This window comes from Salmo trutta, chromosome 28 (assembly GCF_901001165.1).
Source record: "Salmo trutta chromosome 28, fSalTru1.1, whole genome shotgun sequence".
Classification (NCBI taxonomy): domain Eukaryota; kingdom Metazoa; phylum Chordata; class Actinopteri; order Salmoniformes; family Salmonidae; genus Salmo; species Salmo trutta.
This window is the reverse complement of record NC_042984.1, coordinates 20398702-20418593: the sequence shown is the minus strand read 5'-3', so window position 1 is coordinate 20418593 and position 19892 is coordinate 20398702. Positions and strand designations below refer to the sequence as shown.

Below are 19892 nucleotides of genomic sequence, written 5' to 3'. Positions count from 1 at the left end.
ATAGAGTTCCCATGCTCCTCACTCACTCTAGACTAGAGGACTCAGGCAGTGGTGTTAATATAGGGTTCCCATGCTCCTCACTCACTCTAGACTAGAGGACTCAGGCAGTGGTGTTATTATAGGGTTCCCATGCTCCTCACTCACTCTAGACTAGAGGACTCAGGCAGTGGTGTTATTATAGGGTTCCCATGCTCCTCACTCACTCTAGACTAGAGGACTCAGGCAGTGGTGTTATTATAGGGTTCCCATGCTCCTCACTCACTCTAGACTAGAGGACTCAGGCAGTGGTGTTATTATAGGGTTCCCATGCTCCTCACTCACTCTAGACTAGAGGACTCAGGCAGTGGTGTTATTATAGGGTTCCCATGCTCCTCACTCACTCTAGACTAGAGGACTCAGGCAGTGGTGTTATTATAGAGTTCCCATGCTCCTCACTCACTCTACATTTACATTTACATTTAAGTCATTTAGCAGACGCTCTTATCCAGAGCGACTTACAAATTGGTGCATTCACCTTAAGATATCCAGTGGAAAAACCACTTTACAATAGTGCATCAAAATCTTTGGGGGGGGGGGGGGGGGGGGGGGGGGTAGAAGGATTACTTTATCCTATCCCAGGTATTCCTTAAAGAGGTGGGGTTTCAGGTGTCTCCGGAAGGTGGTGATTGACTCCGCTGTCCTGGCGTCGTGAGGGAGCTTGTTCCACCATTGGGGTGCCAGAGCAGCGAACAGTTACATTTAAGACTAGACTAGAGGACTCAGGCAGTGGTGTTATTATAGGGTTCCCATGCTCCTCACTCACTCTAGACTAGAGGGCTCGGCTTATCAGCGGGTGTGAAGGAAGTAACAGACAAGATCTGGAGGTCATAGATTGTTATGTAGAACACAAGAGCTGCCTCCTGCAGTTCGTTCGCTCAAACACAGAGACCCAGTTTGAGCAACTCCTGTTTGTCAGCTAAAACATGTCTCTATATGTTTTCTGGGGCAAGTGATTAGTGAGTTACTGTTCATATGATGTGCCAGGCTCCCTGTCAGTCAGAGCTCTGTGCCGCTGCTGCCTAGTTGCCTAACTGTGGGAGTGACAGTATAGACGTGTGCTATTACACACTGTCAAGAGAGGGAGGAACAAAGCACAAGGAGGGTGTTGGTGATGTCAGAGTATTGTTGTACTTCTGTTTTCACTGGCTGCACGCTCCCCTCTATCCTCCCACCCTCACTCCTCTCGTCCCTCCCTCCCTCCCCATCTCCATCCCTCCCCTCCTCGCTCCCCTTCCTCCTCCCTCCCTTCCCCTCCCCCCCTCCCTCCCCTCCTCCATTCCTCCCTCCCTCTGCAATATACGTGCATCACATTCAGAGCAGCAGGCATCAGGTGGCAATGACATCATCTGCACTGCAGCACACTGCAGCACTGGGTCTGAACAAAGAGATGTCAGCTAGTCCTCTCCTCCTGCCCCCGCCACCGTCTCGCTTTCCCTTCCTCTCTCCTCCCTCTCTCAGAGAGCATAACCCTGGTGCCTAGACATGCTGCAGGGCTATGACTTACCTAACCCCCTCTCACCCACGCCTTCCCCCTCCTACCACTAGGGTATAGGCTGGCTGATGTACCTCTACAGCCCTCATCATCACCTTGCCCTTAGCCACCTATGGAGAGATAATGAAAGCTATCCCTGTTGTGGTTTGTAATTTAACAGTGTCAGTGTTGGCTGGTGACAGTATGAGCGCTGTGGAGAGACACAAGGAGGTTGTGTGGGATAATCGTCCATTTGCTATTTTCTAACTACCACACATCATCAGTAATAGCAGTTTACGGGCCTTTGATTGTATGTTTTATCTTGTAACAGTAACAATTACTTGACCTCTTTTTATATGGACTTATAGGGAACCCAAGCATGACGTTCATTCTCCGATGAGCTGAGAGCTTCTGCCTTCAACTGACTGCTAAGATACGGCAGTAGTGTAAATGTCAAAGGGTCCCTGCTGTGGTGGCTCCCCACTTAGGAAGTTCATTACTGCAGTGTCCCCTCTGGAAAAATTAAATATCTATGACCATTATTATAACATAGTGATGAATAATTACATATATCATATTTTTTCCATTGTGTGCTTTTCTGCCCTGTTATTTTCTTGCCCTCCCATTCATCAATAAGCCAATGCCGCAGGAAGGAAAAAACATATACACAGAGGCATGTTCCTGTCGCTTAGTTACTCGGCAGCAGGTTGCCACAGAAACAGCCTCAAAGTGGCTAAATGAGGAATGCTAATGCAGTGTTCCACACTCCTGCTGCAGTGGGCTCACTGTCTGGGCATCACACCCCACTGTCTGTGCACAGCTGTGTGTGTGTGTGTGTGTGTGTGTGTGTGTGTGTGTGTGTGTGTGTAGGGGTGGACACCATCCACTCTCTGGTCAATCATCCATTACAAATTAGTCTGTGATGACAGAGTACTGTAGGATAAGAGGCTTTTAAGAATGACTGAGTTACTGTGCATGTAGCCATTAGTGGGTGATTGATGGGCCTTAAAGGTTATTTTACTAAAGGCAATTGTTGTGATGCAGTTAATGATTGATGTTATTGTTATCCCTGTACTTGTGATTAATAATGATTAGGCTCAGATGACATTTATTTTCAGCAGATAGATGAAGATGAGCTTAGAGCATATCATGTTGTGTGTTTAGACATGGTGTGTGGTTGGACATGTTGTGTGGTTAGACATGTTGTGTGGTTCGACATGGTGTGTGGTTGGACATGTTGTGTGGTTAGACATGTTGTGTGGTTAGACATGTTGTGTGGTTAGACATGTTGTGTGGTCGGAGATGTTGTGTGGTTGGAGATGTTGTGTGGTTAGACATGTTGTGTGGTTAGACATGTTGTGTGGTTGGAGATGTTGTGTGGTTAGACATGTTGTGTGGTTAGACATGTTGGGTGGTTAGACATGTTGTGTGGTTAGACATGTTGTGTGGTTAGACATGTTGTGTGGTTGGAGATGTTGTGTGGTTGGAGATGTTGTGGGGTTAGACATGCTGTGTGGTTAGACATGTTGTGTGGTTGGAGATGTTGTGTGGTTAGACATGTTGTGTGGTTAGACATGTTGTGTGGTTAGACATGTTGTGTGGTTGGAGATGCTGTGTGGTTAGACATGTTGTGTGGTTAGACATGTTGTGTGGTTGGAGATGTTGTGTGGTTAGACATGTTGTGTGGTTGGAGATGTTGTATGGTTAGACATGTTGTGTGGTTAGACATGGTGTGTGGTTAGACATGTTGTGTGGTTGGACATGTTGTGTGGTTGGATATGTTGTGTGATTGGACATGGTGTGTGGTTAGACATGTTGTGTGGTTCGACATGGTGTGTGGTTGGACATGTAGTGTGGTTAGACATGTTGTGTGGTTAGACATAATGAGTGGTGTATATGTTGTGTGGTTAGACATGCTGTGTGGTTAGACATGTTGTGTGGTTGGACATGGTGTGTGGTTGGACATGGTGTGTGGTTAGACATGTTGTGTGGTTAGACATGGTGTGTGGTTGGACATGGTGTGTGGTTAGACATGGTGTGTGGTTGAACATGTGTGGTTAGACATGTTGTGTGGTTGGACATGGTGTGTGGTTAGACATGTTGTGTTGTTGGACATGGTGTGTGGTTGAACATGTGTGGTTAGACATGTTGTGTGGTTGAACATGTTGAGTGGTTAGACATGGTGTGTGGTTAGACATGGTGTGTGGTTGAACATGTGTGGTTGGACATGGTGTGTGGTTGAACATGTGTGGTTAGACATGGTGTGTGGTTAGACATGTTGTGTGGTTGGACATGTTGTGTGGTTAGACATGTTGTGTGTTTGAACATGGTGTGTGGTTGGACATGGTGTGTGGATAGACATGTTGTCTGGTAGATATGGTGTGTGGTTGGATATGGTGTGGCTGGAGAGGTTGTGTGTTTAGACATGGTGTGTGTTTAGACATGGTGTGTGGTTGGACATATTGTGTGGATAGACATGTTGTGCTGTTGGACATGGTGTGTGGTTAGACATGTTGTGTGGTTGAACATGTGTGTTTAGACATGTTGTGTTGTTGAACATGTGTGGTTAGAAATGTTGTGTGGTTAGACATGGTGTGTGGTTGGACATGGTGTGTGGTTAGACATGTTGTGTGGTTGGACATGTGTGTGGTTGAAAATGTGTGGTTGGATGTGGTGTGTGGTTAGACGTGGTGTGTGGTTGGTCATGGTGTGTGTTTAGACATGGTGTATGGTTAGACGGGTAGTGTTCTTGGACATTACATTTTACATTTAAGTCATTTAGCAGACGCTCTTATCCAGAGCGACTTACAAATTGGTGCATTCACCTTATGATATCCAGTGGAACAACCACTTTACAATAGTGCATCTAAATCTTTTAGGGGGGGTTAGGATTACTTTATCCTATCCCAGGTATTCCTTAAAGAGGTGGGGTTTCAGGTGTCTCCGGAAGGTGGTGATTGACTCCGCTGTCCTGGCGTCGTGAGGGAGATTGTTCCACCATTGGGGTGCCAGAGCAGCGAACAGTTTTGACTGGGCTGGTGTGTGGTTGGACATGGTGTGTGGTTGGACTTGGTGTGTGGTTAGACATGGTGTGTGGTTAGACATGTTGTGTGGTTAGACATGGTTTGTGGTCAGACATGTTGTGTGGTTAGACATGTTGTGTGTTTGGACATGTTGTGTGGTTGGACATGTTGTGTGGTTGGACATGTTGTGTGGTTGGACATGTGGTTGGACACAGTGTCTGATTAGACATGTTGTGTTATTGGACATGGTGTGTGGGTAGACATGGTGTGTAGTTGGACATGGTGTGTGATTGGATATGGTGTGTGGATAGACATGTTGTGTAGTTGGACATGGTGTGTGGTTAGACATGGTGTGTGGTTGAACATGTGTGCTTAGACATGTTGTGTGGTTAGACATGTTGTGTGGTTAGACATGTTGTGTGGTTAGACATGGTGTGTGGTTGGACATGTTGTGTGGTTGGACATGTTGTGTGTTTGAACAGTGTGTGTGGTTAGACGTGTTGTGTGGTTAGACATGTTGTGTGGTTGGACATGTTGTGTGGTTGGACATGGTGTGTGGTTAGACATGTGGTTGGACACGGTGTCTGATTAGACATGTTGTGTTATCGGACATGGTGTGTGGGTAGACATGGTGTGTAGTTGGACATGGTGTGTGGTTGGATATGGTGTGTGGATAGACATGTTGTGTAGTTGGACATGGTGTGTGGTTAGACATGGTGTGTAGTTGGACACGGTGTCTGATTAGACATGTTGTGTTATTGGACATGTTGTGTAGTTGGACATGTTGTGTAGTTGGACATGGTGTGTGGTTAGACATGGTGTGTGATTGAACATGTGTGCTTAGACATGTTGTGTTGTTAGACATGTTGTGTGGTTAGACATGGTGTGTGGTTGGACATGTTGTGTGGTTAGACATGTTGTGTGGTTAGACATGGTGTGTGGTTGGACATGTTGTGTGGTTAGACATGTTGTGTGTTTGAACAGTGTGTGTGGTTAGACGTGTTGTGTGGTTAGACATGGTGTGTGGTTGGACATGGTGTGTAGTTAGACATGATATGTGGTTAGACATGTTGTGTTGTTCGACATGTTGTGTGGTTGGACATGTGTGGTTAGACATGGTGTGTAGTTGATCATGTGTGGTTAGACATGTTGTGTTTATGGACATGGTGTGGTTAGAGATGTTGTGTGGTTGGATATGGTGTGGTTAGACATGTTGTGGTTTTGGACATGGTGTGTGGTTGAACATTTGTGGTTGAACATTTGCGGTTGGACATGGTGTGTGTTTAGACATGTTGTGTGGTTAGACATGTTTGGTGGTTGGACATGTTTTCTGATTAGACTTGTTGTGTGATTGGACATGTAGTGTTGTTGGACATGGTGTGTGGTTGTAAATGTTGTGTGGTTAGACATGTTGTGTGGTTAGACATGGTGTGTGGTTGTAAATGTTGTGTGGTTAGACATGTTGTTAGAGATATTGTGTGGTTGGATATTGTGTTGTTGGACATGTCTTGTGGTTAGACATGGTGTGTAGTTGAACATGTGTTGTTAGACATGTTATGTGGTTGGACATGGTGTGTGGTTAGACATGTGTGGATAGAGATGTTGTGTGGTTGGATATTGTGTGGTTAGACATGTTGTGATTTTGACATGGTGTGTGTTTGAAATTTTGTGGTTGGATATGTTGTTTGGTTAGACATGTTGGGTGGTTGGACATGGTGTCTTGTTGAACACGGTGTCTGATTAGACATGTTGTGTTATTGGACATGTTGTGTAGTTGGACATGTTGTGTAGTTGGACATGGTGTGTGGTTAGACATGGTGTGTGGTTGAACATGTGTGCTTAGACATGTTGTGTGGTTAGACATGGTGTGTGGTTAGACATGTTGTGTGTGGTTGAACATGTGTGGTTAGACTTGTTGTGTGGATGGACATGTTGTGTGGTTAGACATGTTGTGTGGTTTGACATGGTGTGTGGTTAGACATGCTGTGTGGTTAGACATGTTGTGTGGTTTGACATGGTGTGTGGTTAGACATAATGTGTGGTTAGACATGTTGTGTGGTTTGACATGGTGTGTGGTTAGACATGTTGTGTGGTTTGACATGGTGTGTGGTTGGACAGTACTCAATCTCATACTGTATGTAATGTGCTTACTGATAGGCTTGATTCTGTATAAATGCCTACATGTACAGTGTGTATTCAATATGACACTATAGTGGACACTGGTTTGCAGACGTGTGTGTTTGTACACTCAGTGTATGTGCCTGTGTTTCAGATACCGTCTATATGCCTTCATAAGTACCATAAGACACTAGTGGGACCAACCAGGATCACTGATATGTGCTGACCCTAGTCACTGACGTGTGTGTGTGTGTATGTGTCTGTGTTGCAAAGATCTTCCGATTTCTACAGATGCCTTTATAGGTACCATGCGGCAGTACAGTACTTAATGGGTGTCACTGTTGACCATATATTATACTGTAGGTCTATGGATGCTGACGTGTGTGTTATTTGTCTATGTTGCAGATAACCAGTTCAGAATGTCCATCCTGGAGCGCCTGGAGCAGATGGAGAGACGGATGGCAGAGATGGCCTCCCATCATCAGCAGAGCAGTGGAGGAGGTGCAGGGGCAGGAGGAGGAGCAGGAGGTGGAGGAGGAGGAAGTAGTGGTGGTAACAACAGCCAGACACAGGTAAAGTACATCATACTATAGAAAATGTGCTATTTAATTTTATGTACTGTATTTGGTAGATATTTGGCTTACAGAGGATTACATGGGAAAAACATACTGTATGTTTCTGTTTGAGAAGTCAGGTGTTGTAAAGTGTTGAACATTTTTGGTGTTGTAGTTGAAAGTAACCCTTGTTGTGTTTGTGTGTGTTGTCAGTGTGTGTCAGGGCAGGGTCAGGCAGGCAGCAGCTTTGAGAGCCGTGTGGTGGTGGTGTGTGAGAAGATGATGAACCGGGCCTGCTGGGCCAAGTCCAAACACCTGATCCACTCCAAGACCTTCAGGGGCATGACCCTGCTTCACCTGGCCGCTGGGCAGGGCTACGCCACCCTCATCCAGACACTCATCAAGTGGCGGTGAGTGAGAACTTTAGAGGTCTCTTATTGACTGGTTCTAAAAGTAATGTTAATATACCGTACAGAGAGACCCTAGGACCTAGGAATATCTATTATGGAACTAGTTTAGGACCAGAAAATAATGTATTAAAAAGTTGTCAATAAAGCACAAATCTGTCTATTTTATCCAGAGTTTAGTCTAAGAGTCTAACAGTGTTCTTCTCTATCACCCATAAGCACCAAGCATGCAGACAGCATTGACCTGGAGCTGGAGGTGGACCCTCTCAATGTGGACCACTTCTCCTGCACCCCTCTGGTAAGATATAGAGAGCTTTATCTCATGAAACCACTGCAGGGGTCTTCCATAAAGCCTTCCATAAAGTTTTTCATAAAGAATTCACTTGGAAGTTTAACTTTTCCAAGAAAGTAAAGTTACTAGAGCCATCCCTCTGACCTGTGCCCCTGCTGTGTTCTCTGTAGATGTGGGCGTGTGCCCTGGGTCACCTGGAAGCGGCAGTGGTCCTTTATAAGTGGGACCGACGGGCCCTGGCCATCCCTGACTCGCTGGGACGCCTGCCCCTGTCCATCGCCCGCTCCCGCGGCCACACCAAGCTGGCCGAGTGTCTGGAGCAGCTGCAGAGAGAGGAACAGCAGCCCTCTGCACCTCTGCCCCCCAACACACGCATGTCCTTCTCCCCCACCCCCCACGACGCTCCCACCTCAGACAGCTGGATGGTCACATGGGCCAGCGACGGCGTGATTGCGCCCGCTGGAAAGAAAGGCGGCGCCGCCACCACCACCAGCACCTCCACCACCACCACCTCCACCAACCTCAACCCAGGTCAATGCAGACTGACGGAGAGGGAGGCCCCACACTGGTATCAGTGGGGGAAAGGGGCCATGGAAAATACCTTTAGACAGCAAAGTTTTGTTAATACAGTTTGTTTAAATGCCTCTAAAATAGTATCTTGTAACCCTTCTGCAGACTTGAGAAGGCCGAGATCCGAGCCCTCCAACTACTACAGCAGTGAGTGCCAGCGAGACCTTCCCTTGGCCAAGAAACACAAGCCCAACCCGGAGCTATTCCAGGCCAGGCCCGACAAGGCCATGTCTGTCCCGCTGAGCCTGGAGCAACAGCAGCTCCACAAGCTGTCCTTCAGCCCCAAGAGCCTGTCCCCTGAGGGCCTCAGCCCAGACAAAAGTCTCTCCGGTGGGGGAAGCTCTGGAGGTGCCGGAGGAGCCAAGTGGAGCTCTAGGGAGGGTTTCTCCAGCAGGGGCTCAGGCAGAAAGGGTTCAGGGGACTCTGGGGGCAGCAGCCTAGGGAAGGAGAAGCTGGCTAGCAGGCTGAGACAGAGGGAACAGCTGGGGAACATGCTGGTGATGGCTGAGAGAGAGATGGTGGACACTGAGCTGTTTTCCTACAGAGAAGACCTGGAGAACCAGGACTGTATGACGCAGATGGACAACCTGCAGGTCAGTGAACTCACCCTACTCTCCACTGTCTCTTTATTCAAGTCTACTCTTTATTATAAGTTTACTAGAGATAGTTACTGTACTTTTTACCATGTCTTTAGTGAAGACAGTTACTCTACTGTTTACCACTCACTCCACTGCCAACCCTGTTCATCAGCCTGCTCATTGCACTTACATTCACACCAGTTTACCAGACCACCATATCTGTAGCATGTCATAGTATCAACATCAAGTCTATCAATCTGGACTGCCAGTTAATAAACATGACAAGAAGATTGAAATTGACCACCTGCAGCTCTGTTGGGCCATGCCACTGGATGCCCTGACGTGTGAAGTCAACACACACACACACACAAACACACACAGACCCAAGGCCTCGACTGGCAGTGCGTGGACCTCCATCACCACATAATAAACTCCATCCATTGATCGGCTCTCACAGCCAAGGGAGCCTTCTGCCATCCATCACAGTCACACTGCTACTGAGGCTGAGCCTGGGAGATGAGGGGGAGGACAGCACAGCAATAACAATAACAATTATTGTGATCGTTATGATCATAATCATCCCCAACGTCATTGTCTTGACATGGCTCATGTTTAATGTCATTGTTCCATAGAATTAATTCTAAACTTGCACACTCAACACTCATAATGTGGAAACATCTCAGACAATGAAAATAAGAATACAACAACATGTTGCACAATAACCAAAAAGCAGAGTTTACAAGAAAATAGGCAATGACATGACAATGTGCTAAGTGTGTGATCTACAGTATACTCAATCCTGGGTGATTCTCCCCCTGCAGGACAACATGATGACTCTGGCAGAGCACATCATTGAGGCGACCCCAGAGAGAATCAAGAGGGAGAACTTTGTGGCCCTGGATGGGGTGCCCCTGGACAGTACTGGGGTCAGCAACACCATGAGCTGGTTGGCCAGTTACCTTGGAGACGTGGAGCAGCTTCCCAGCATCATACAGCTACGGTGAGCAACACAACAGAGACGCACTCTGGACTGAATGTGATCTAGGTCTGGTTTCCTGTACGCAAATGAAGCCTATACCTTGTCTAAAAAGCATGTGCAATGGAGAATTTGTAGGCTTAATTCTGATCTGGGAATCTGACCCTAAATGTTTTACAAAATATTTTCTGTGCTTGACGTAGCAGTAGTGTATTGGAACTACACTGAACAGAAATATAAATGCAACATGTAAAGTGTTGGTCCCATGTTTCATGATCTGAAATAAAAAATCCCAGAAATGTTCCATATGCACAAAATGCTTATTTCTGTCAAATTTTGAGCACAAATTTGTTTACATCCCTGTTAGTGAGCATATCTCATTTGGCAAGATAATCCTTCCACCTGGCAGGTGTGGCATATCAAGAATCTGATTAAACAGCATGATCATTACACAGGTGCACCTTGTGCTGGGGAAAATAAAAGGCCACTTTAAAATGTGCAGTTTTGTCACACAACACAATGCCACAGATGTCTCAAGTTTTGAGGGAAAGTGCAATTGGCATGCTGACTGCAGGAATGTTCAACAGAGCTGTTGCCAAATAATTGAATGTTCATTTCTCTGCCGTAAACTGCCTCCAACGTCGTTTTAGAGAATTTGGCAATACGTCAAACTGGCCTCACAACCGCAGACCACGTGTAACCACGCCACCTCAAGACCTCCAAATGCTGAGGACTATTTCTGTCTGTAATAAAGCCCTTTTTGGGGGAAAACTTATTCTGATTGGCAGGACCTGGCTCCCCAGTGGGTGGCTGCACCTCTGCCCAGTCATGTGAAATCCATAGATTAGAGCCTAATTCATTTATTCTCAGTAAAATCTTAGAAATTGCTGCATGTTGCGTTTTATATTTTTGTTCAGTATATATCTTCAGATAACAACGCTTAGCTGACTACTTTTTAAACTGTCACCATCCCCTGCTCCTCTCTGACTCTCTCCCCTTCCAGATCTCTGTACAGTGAGCCTCTGACTCCATCCTCCAATCCCAGCCTCAGCCCAGGGGGGTCTCCCCTGAGGGAGGGGCCCATGGAGAGGCCTACCCTGCCCTCCCCGGCCGACTGGAGCGAGTTCATCCAGGCCTCTAACAACAAGGTGGAGAGAGACCTGGCCCAGCTCACCCTGTCCGACCCCGAGCAGAGGGAGCTGTACGAGGCCGCCCGTCTCGTCCAAACTGCCTTCCGCAAGTACAAGGTACAGGCCGGGATGAGGTACCACACACAGTAACAAACCTGCTGTACAAAAAAATGTACAGCAACGTTATTAGGACTTCCACTGGCACTCTATTTTGATGTGGTGTTGACCTTAATGTTACCAGGTGAAATGTGAAGGTATGAATGGGTCCCTTGAATCTGGAAAGGTTGCTATATGAGCAAAACTACATCCTGGTCTGTGTCCAAGTGTTCTGAGTGCACAAGACACTATCTATGCTCACCCAGTAATCATCAATGGATTATGTTAATATGTTAATTAACAGTCATATGTTATCCCATCTTTCTTTCTCTGTATCTGTCTCACTAAGACACACTCAAACTATGTGGTCCCTGTGGTTTCAGCATGGGCAAAGTTTGCTTCGAGCAGAGCATGGCCTTGCTTTAAGGAACGACTGCACTGCTCCCTCTTCCCTGCTCCCTATAAGCTCTCTCTCTCTCTGTCCCTCTCTCCCTCTCTTTCTCTTTCCCTCTCTCTCTTACTCTTTAAATAATGTGTGTGGTGCCCGCTGCTGCCTGTCCTCAACCAGCTCCACACACCCCGCCCAGCCTCACTTCGCCCCCACCTGCCCCACTTCCTCACCTTGCTACCTACTCCCCATAGCTAGCTTTAATGACTTTCCACGTCTCAAACTGTTCGCTGTCGTTCACAGTCATCTGTTCTACCCCTCTGCCAGCTGAGACTGGGGAGGAGAGCAACACTGGGCTGGCACCACCACCTACCTCTCTCCTCTCCCAGCCCAGGATGGAGTCTCTCCCCCAGCCTCCTCAACCCCAGGTCCTCCCTCTGTCCTCCAGACAACCAGGGCCCTGGGCCCAGGAAGAGACCTCAGGGAGCAGTGGCCCTCTATAATAGACTACTACACCACTTCCAATACTCTGACCAATACTCTACTCTCTCACAGGGACGCCCATTCAGAGAGCAACAGGAAGTAGCTGCGGCAGTCATTCAGCGTTGTTACAAGAAATACAAACAGGTAAGCTGGGCACAGTCAGCCCCTTACAACACACATGGAGATTCAATAGTTGCATGTTTGTCCATATTCCATGACCTTACAGATACTGGTTAGATCCAATCTGTCGATTGTAATACATTAATTAGGGACTTTTAGACAAGTGTTTCACTTTATTCAGTTTAGTCCATTTTTCTAGGCTCAGGCTGATCCTTGGCTGAGCCTGTTCGTGATTCACAATCTCACCTTTGCTTTGTTTACAAGCTAACATGGATAGCCTTGAAGGTAACATCTTTTCACTGTCTTTCATTTTTAAATTGTTATTTTTGTAAAAAAGATTTAGGGTTTAAAATGACACTCCTTGATAAGAGTCACTAGAGACTCAAAGCCACCAGAGGGTAGAACACATGTCAAACTTTGCTTGTTTTTTTTTCACTGTCTCAGAGGATGCAACAATGCTACCTAGCTTCACTTGATCATCACACTTGACTTGGTTATATTGATACTCAACCTACATCAGCACCTTTCCTAAGTCCAGTAATATTGCCTGATTCACACTCTAGGGCCGACCTAAACCCTATTATGTTGACTAGTCTACTTTCCTTTCCAGCACGATTCCAGCAACTAGAGTGAATGCCTAACCAGGTCAGCCTAGTTTGGCTTGGTTTGGCCATATGGTATGAATCAGACAATAGATGTGTGCATTTGAGGCCATCGTTTGGGTCTTCCCAACCCCCTGTTCCTGACTCTGTATATCCTCCTCTCTCTGGTCCTCTCGGTGGCAGTATGCACTTTATAAGAAGATGACGCAGGCCGCCATTCTTATCCAGAGTAAGTTCCGCAGCTACCACGAGCAGAAGAAGTTCCAGCAGAGCAGACGGGCGGCCGTGCTGATCCAGCAATACTACCGCAGCTACAAGGAGTATGGCAGGCTCAGGCTACACCAGCAAGGAGCCGCCGCTGCCCTGGTGCAACACAAACTCAGGTATGCATACACAGTGACACACTGATGCGTACACGCAACACACACCCAGGAAGCTAAACACGCACACACACACACACACACACTCACACACAAAGTAGCTACCACTCACACTGACACACAGCAGCACAAGTAGCTAAATGCACTGATACACACACACACACACACACACACACACACACACACACACACACACACACACACACACACACACACTGACACATACAGGAGGCTGAGCCTCATTACAGGATAGTTATGCCTTTCTCCATTTAACCTTGCAGACTTCACTTGGGGAAATCCATTTGTAAGGGATGATCAACTGCAGTCCCATTTGCAGTCCCCAGGGTCATGGTGTCCTCCTGTGCTCATGCATAACTGATTTAGATTTTAAACATACAAGGACTGTACACGTGTGTATATATTGATGAAGACACTAAGGCTGTGTTTACACAGGCAGCCCAATTAGTATATTTTTGTACACTAATTGGTCTTTTGACCATTCAATCAGATCTTTTCACACCTGATATTTTTCAAAGCTGTTCTGATTAGTCAAAAGACCAATTCGTTTAAAAAAAAAAAATCAGAATTGGGCTGCCTGTGTAAATGCAGCCTAAGGCTCTTGAGGACTGGAGAGACAGTACCCATGGACTGGAGAGACAGTACCCATGGACTGGAGAGGACAGTACCCATGGACTGGAGAGACAGTACCCATGGACTGGAGAGGACAGTACCCATGGACTGGAGAGGACAGTACCCATGGACTGGGGAGGACAGTACCCATGGACTGGAGAGACAGTACCCATGGACTGGAGGGGACAGTACCCATGGACTGGAGAGGACAGTACCCATGGACTGGAGAGGACAGTACCCATGGACTGGAGAGGACAGTACCCATGGACTGGAGAGGACAGTACCCATGGACTGGAGAGGACAGTACCCATGGACTGGAGAGGACAGTAACCCATGGACTGGAGAGGACAGTACCCATGGACTGGAGAGGACAGTACCCATGGACTGGAGAGGACAGTACCCATGGACTGGAGAGGACAGTACCCATGGACTGGAGAGGACAGTACCCATGGACTGGAGAGGACAGTACCCATGGACTGGAGAGACAGTACCCATGGACTGGAGAGGACAGTACCCATGGACTGAGAGGACAGTACCCATGGACTGGAGAGGACAGTACCCATGGACTGGAGAGGACAGTACCCATGGACTGGAGAGACAGTACCCATGGACTGGAGAGGACAGTACCCATGGACTGGAGAGGACAGTACCCATGGACTGGAGAGACAGTACCCATGGACTGGAGAGACAGTACCCATGGACTGGAGAGGACAGTACCCATGGACTGGAGAGGACAGTACCCATGGACTGGAGAGACAGTACCCATGGACTGGAGAGACAGTACCCATGGACTGGAGAGGACAGTACCCATGGACTGGAGAGACAGTACCCATGGACTGGAGAGGACAGTACCCATGGACTGGAGAGACAGTACCCATGGACTGGAGAGACAGTACCCATGGACTGGAGAGGACAGTACCCATGGACTGGAGAGGACAGTACCCATGGACTGGAGAGGACAGTACCCATGGACTGGAGAGGACAGTACCCATGGACTGGAGAGGACAGTACCCATGGACTGGAGAGACAGTACCCATGGACTGGAGAGGACAGTACCCATGGACTGGAGAGACAGTACCCATGGACTGGAGAGACAGTACCCATGGACTGGAGAGGACAGTACCCTGGACTGCCATGGACTGGAGAGGACAGTACCCATGGACTGGAGAGGACAGTACCCATGGACTGGAGAGGACAGTACCCATGGACTGGAGAGGACAGTACCCATGGACTGGAGAGGACAGTACCCATGGACTGGAGAGGACAGTACCCATGGACTGGAGAGACAGTACCCATGGCTGGAGAGACAGTACCCATGGACTGGAGAGACAGTACCCATGGACTGGAGAGGACAGTACCCATGGACTGGAGAGACAGTACCCATGGACTGGAGAGGACAGTACCCCTGACTGGAGAGGACAGTACCCATGGCCTGGAGAGGACAGTACCCATGGACTGGAGAGGACAGTACCCATGGACTGGAGAGGACAGTACCCATGGACTGGAGAGGACAGTAACCCATGGGACTGGAGAGGACAGTACCCATGGACTGGAGAGGACAGTACCCATGGACTGGAGAGGACAGTACCCATGGACTGGAGAGACAGTACCCCATGGACTGGAGAGACAGTACCCATGGACTGGAGAGGACAGTACCCATGGACTGGAGAGGACAGTACCCATGGACTGAGAGAGGACAGTACCCATGGACTGGAGAGGACAGTACCCATGGACTGGAGAGGACAGTACCCATGGACTGGAGAGGACAGTACCCATGGACTGGAGAGGACAGTACCCATGGACTGGAGAGGACAGTACCCATGGACTGGAGAGGACAGTACCCATGGACTGGAGAGACAGTACCCATGGACTGGAGAGACAGTACCCATGGACTGGAGAGGACAGTACCCATGGACTGGAGAGACAGTACCCATGGACTGGAGAGGACAGTACCCATGGACTGGAGAGACAGTACCCATGGACTGGAGAGACAGTACCCATGGACTGGAGAGACAGTACCCATGGACTGGAGAGACAGTACCCATGTTATACAGAATCTCCTAAATAAATGTTAAAAGCATGGTTGAATTTGAGAACTACACTAGCTACACACAACCACAGTGTATTTTGTTTACTGTGGACCCTCTAAAAAGCCAGTGTTCCCTCTTGTCTTGTGTGTTGTAGAAGTAGTCTGCTCACTAAGAGGCAGGATCAGGCTGCCAGGAAGATCATGAGGTTTCTACGCCGCTGCCGCCACAGGTAAGCCCCGCCCACAACACTAACTCATATGGGTTTTTTAAATAGGTTTGTTATATTCACACACGAGCACACAACCACTCAGCGGAGGGATTTGCTATATATATGAATGGTTTACTACACGTTAGATGACAAGAATGAGTATGCACAGATCTGATAAGACAAGTTCTCTGCTTTCATGTCTCTATTTTATTTATTTTTGGGACGATAAAAAGGGTTTGGGGGTTACATACAACACTTCAGAGACCCCCCTCCTATCCTATCCTCTCTCCTCTCCTCGCACCCTATTCTCTTCTCCTCCCCCCTCCTCTCTTCTCCTCGCCCCCTACTCTCTTCTCCTCCCCCCCTCCTCTTTTCTCCTCGCGCCCCTCCTCTCTTCTCCTCGCCCCCTACTCTCTTCTCCTCGCAACCCTCCTCTCTTCTCCTCGCCCCCCTACTCTCTTCTCCTCGCCCCCCTACTCTCTTCTCCTCGCCCCCTACTCTCTTCTCCTCGCCCCCCTACTCTCTTCTCCTCGCCCCCCTACTCTCTTCTCCTCGCCCCCCTACTCTCTTCTCCTCGCACCCATACTCTCTTCTCCTCGCTCCTCTCCTCGCCCCCTACTCTCTTTTCCTCACCACTATTCTCTTTTCCTCGCCCCTATTCTCTTCTCCTCGCCCCCCTACTCTCTTCTCCTCGCCCCCCTACTCTATTCTCCTCGCCCCCCTACTCTCTTCTCCTTGCCCCCCTACTCTCTTCTCCTCACCCCCCTACTCTCTTCTCCTCGCCCCCCTACTCTCTTCTCCTCGCCCCCCTACTCTATTCTCCTCGCCCCCCTACTCTCTTCTCCTTGCCCCCCTACTCTCTTCTCCTCACCCCCCTATTCTCTTTTCCTCGCCCCTATTCTCTTCTCCTCGCCCCCCTACTCTCTTCTCCTCGCCCCCCTACTCTATTCTCCTCGCCCCCCTACTCTCTTCTCCTTGCCCCCCTACTCTCTTCTCCTCACCCCCCTACTCTCTTCTCCTCGCCCCCCTACTCTCTTCTCCTCGCCCCCCTACTCTATTCTCCTCGCCCCCCTACTCTCTTCTCCTTGCCCCCCTACTCTCTTCTCCTCACCCCCCTACTCTCTTTTCCTCGCCCCTACTCTCTTCTCCTTGCCCCCCTACTCTCTTCTCCTCACCCCCCTACTCTCTTTTCCTCGCCCCTATCCTCTTCTCCTCGCCCCCCTACTCTCTTCTCCTCGCCCCCCTACTCTATTCTCCTCGCCCCCCTCCACTCTTCTCCTCGCCCCCCTCCTCTCTTCTCCTCGCCCCCCTCCTCTCTTCTCCTCGCCCCCCTACTCCCTTCTCCTCGCCCCCCTCCTCTCTTCTGCTTGCCCCCTCCTCTCTTCTCCTCGCCCCCCTCCTCTCTTCTCCTCGCCCCACTACTCTCTTCTCCTCACCCCCCTACTCTCTTCTCCTCGCCCCCCTACTCTCTTCTCCTCGCCCCCCTACTCTCTTCTCCTCGCCCCCCTACTCTCTTCTCCTCGCCCCCCTACTCTCTTCTCCTCGCCCCCCTACTCTCTTCTCCTCGCCCCCCTACTCTCTTCTCCTCGCCCCCCTACTCTCTTCTCCTCGCCCCCCCTACTCTCTTCTCCTTGCCCCTACTCTCTTTTCCTCGCCCCTATTCTCTTTTCCTCGCCCCTACTCTCTTTTCTTGCCCCTACTCTCTTTTCCTCACCCCCTACTCTATTTTCCTCGTCCCTACTCTTTTTTCCTCACCCCCCTACTCTCTTTTCCTCGCCCCCTACTGTCTTTTCCTCACCCCCCTACTCTCCTCTCCTCGCCCCCCTAACCTCCTCTCCTCACACCCCTACTCTTTTCCCCTCGCCCCCCCTTCCTTTCCTCACAGTTCCTACTTGTGCTAATAGCTGTCTGGTATTGTTTTGCTGTTTATGCGAAGCCCCTTGATGGACCATAGACTGTTCAAGCGGGTGAGTGCAGCCTCAGCAACTCAGTTCGTGCTTCTCTCTCTTCCCTGTCCACACTGTATGTCTCTGCCTCTCTCTATCTCTCTCTCTCTAACAATAGTTTTATCTGCTGAGTCGTTGCCTTCATCCACTCTCTCTCTCTCCCTCTTTTTCCTCTATCTTTCGCTTTTTCTCCATCCATCTCTCCCTTCCTCTCTCTCTCGCTGTCCTCCTCCCTCTATCTTGTCCATCACTGTTGCTTGATGCCTGCTTGCATGATGGCTGCCTACTGGAGCCACAGGTGGACTGACTGAGAAGCTCAAACTCAGATCAAATGTAACTTTACTCTTATTAAACTAACTAACCACTGCTTATGAATGACTATGTCACCGTAACACTTAACAGGCACCTCTTTCTCCCCTCTGGAACTGACTTATTTTCATTATTACATGGTTATGAAGATGCCTATTCACATCATGTTTACTATGTTGCATGACTGGTGACACCTCTATGGGCCTTGCTCTTTAAAATGGACCCCCAGGCATGCTATGGGACGGATGTTCTCTCTCAAACAGCTGCGCCCCACATGACACTGTAGAGGGGGGCATGACCCCCCCTTGGGTTTTGTTTACTCAAAATGTCAAAGCTCCTCTAGGCATTGTATTAGTTCAGGAAATTCCTCATGGGTGCAAACTGTGTGTCTGACTACTCTTCCAGAAAGACTTTGGGCATATTGACAAAAATACCCATATGACAGTTATCATCAGCCTCATGATCTGTATGAATCACAGACACTGTAGTTAATCTTCTGAGAAAATGGGGCCTTTTGAATGTATCGTTTTACATTTAAGTCATTTAGCAGACACTCATATCCATATAGTTTTTGCCTAAAGTAACCATCTGTTTTCTGTAACCATACCAAATGTAACATATCATACTAAATGGAGTCTCTCAGATTTACATACAGAACAATCCGAAATGCTCTGGGACCAGGTTGGGGTATGTTATACTGTAGAATATGGGTCACTGTGCTCCGAGAGCAGGTGAGGTAGATATAGTACTATAAAGATGTGATAGCATGCATGTTCGTTATGATCTGGGTTACAGTGATGTGGTAGCACATGCAGGTCATAGTCAGACTAGCAGTACAACACAAACAATGGGAAGTCCCCTCTACCTCCAGGGATTTAGAACAGCAGTAATGGATTCACACCTCAGGGGAACAACATCTCAGACTGAGAGGAAGAGGAAGTAGCACAGTGAAAAACACTACACCTACATATACAGCACTGTGGGGGCTCACCACTAAGCTCAGTGATACCAGGTAAAGGACATTGGGGTTATATACATGTATAAACTCATGTCAAATGGACTGCATTGTCCACACATTGTCCACACATTGTCCACTCATTGTCCACACATTGTCCACTCGTTGTCCACTCGTCCTGTTTACCTATGAGGAAAACAGCCCTCTCAGAAGCAGCATAGAGACCGAAGGGAGTCAGAGAATATACACCAGGCCCAGTGTTGTGGTCGGTCAGTAGTATAATTACCACAGGGCAAGTGTCTATTGATTATGATATGGAACAGTAATTGGCTAGTGACTTACAGTCAGATCTATTGAGTCTATTGTACATGCTGGGGTATAATGTAGTGTTTGGCTCTGGCTCAGTTTGGACATGGTTCACAAGTGGAATGCCAAGGTAATGTCAGTTCCCAATACAAATGCAATACAAGTTTGGTTAGGCTATTGTAGTCTTAATACATTTTCACCTCTTTCACAAATTGAATGCCTTCAATTTTCAGTTGTGTTTGTAGTTCATCATTTAGTGATAGACACAATAATACATTCCA

At 48.2% G+C, this 19892-nt stretch overlaps 1 protein-coding gene across 5 annotated transcripts in view; it reads left to right on the top strand.

Moving 5' to 3' along the window:
• Positions 1-19892, top strand: part of LOC115165769 (calmodulin-binding transcription activator 1-like) — a 49231-nt gene that overhangs the window by 28043 nt on the left and 1296 nt on the right. For 3 of the 5 annotated variants that reach the window (XM_029719120.1, XM_029719124.1, XM_029719123.1), the window contains 12 exons: positions 7057-7223; positions 7419-7615; positions 7832-7910; positions 8075-8435; positions 8580-9067; positions 9874-10052; positions 11032-11275; positions 12198-12269; positions 12510-12530; positions 13031-13230; positions 16042-16116; positions 18032-18062. In XM_029719120.1, coding sequence (XP_029574980.1) covers positions 7057-7223; positions 7419-7615; positions 7832-7910; positions 8075-8435; positions 8580-9067; positions 9874-10052; positions 11032-11275; positions 12198-12269; positions 12510-12530; positions 13031-13230; positions 16042-16116; positions 18032-18062 — 2114 coding nt within the window. The remainder of the gene's footprint in view (positions 1-7056; positions 7224-7418; positions 7616-7831; positions 7911-8074; positions 8436-8579; positions 9068-9873; positions 10053-11031; positions 11276-12197; positions 12270-12509; positions 12531-13030; positions 13231-16041; positions 16117-18031; positions 18063-19892) is intronic. The other 2 variants (XM_029719122.1, XM_029719121.1) reach the window with 2 other exon arrangements.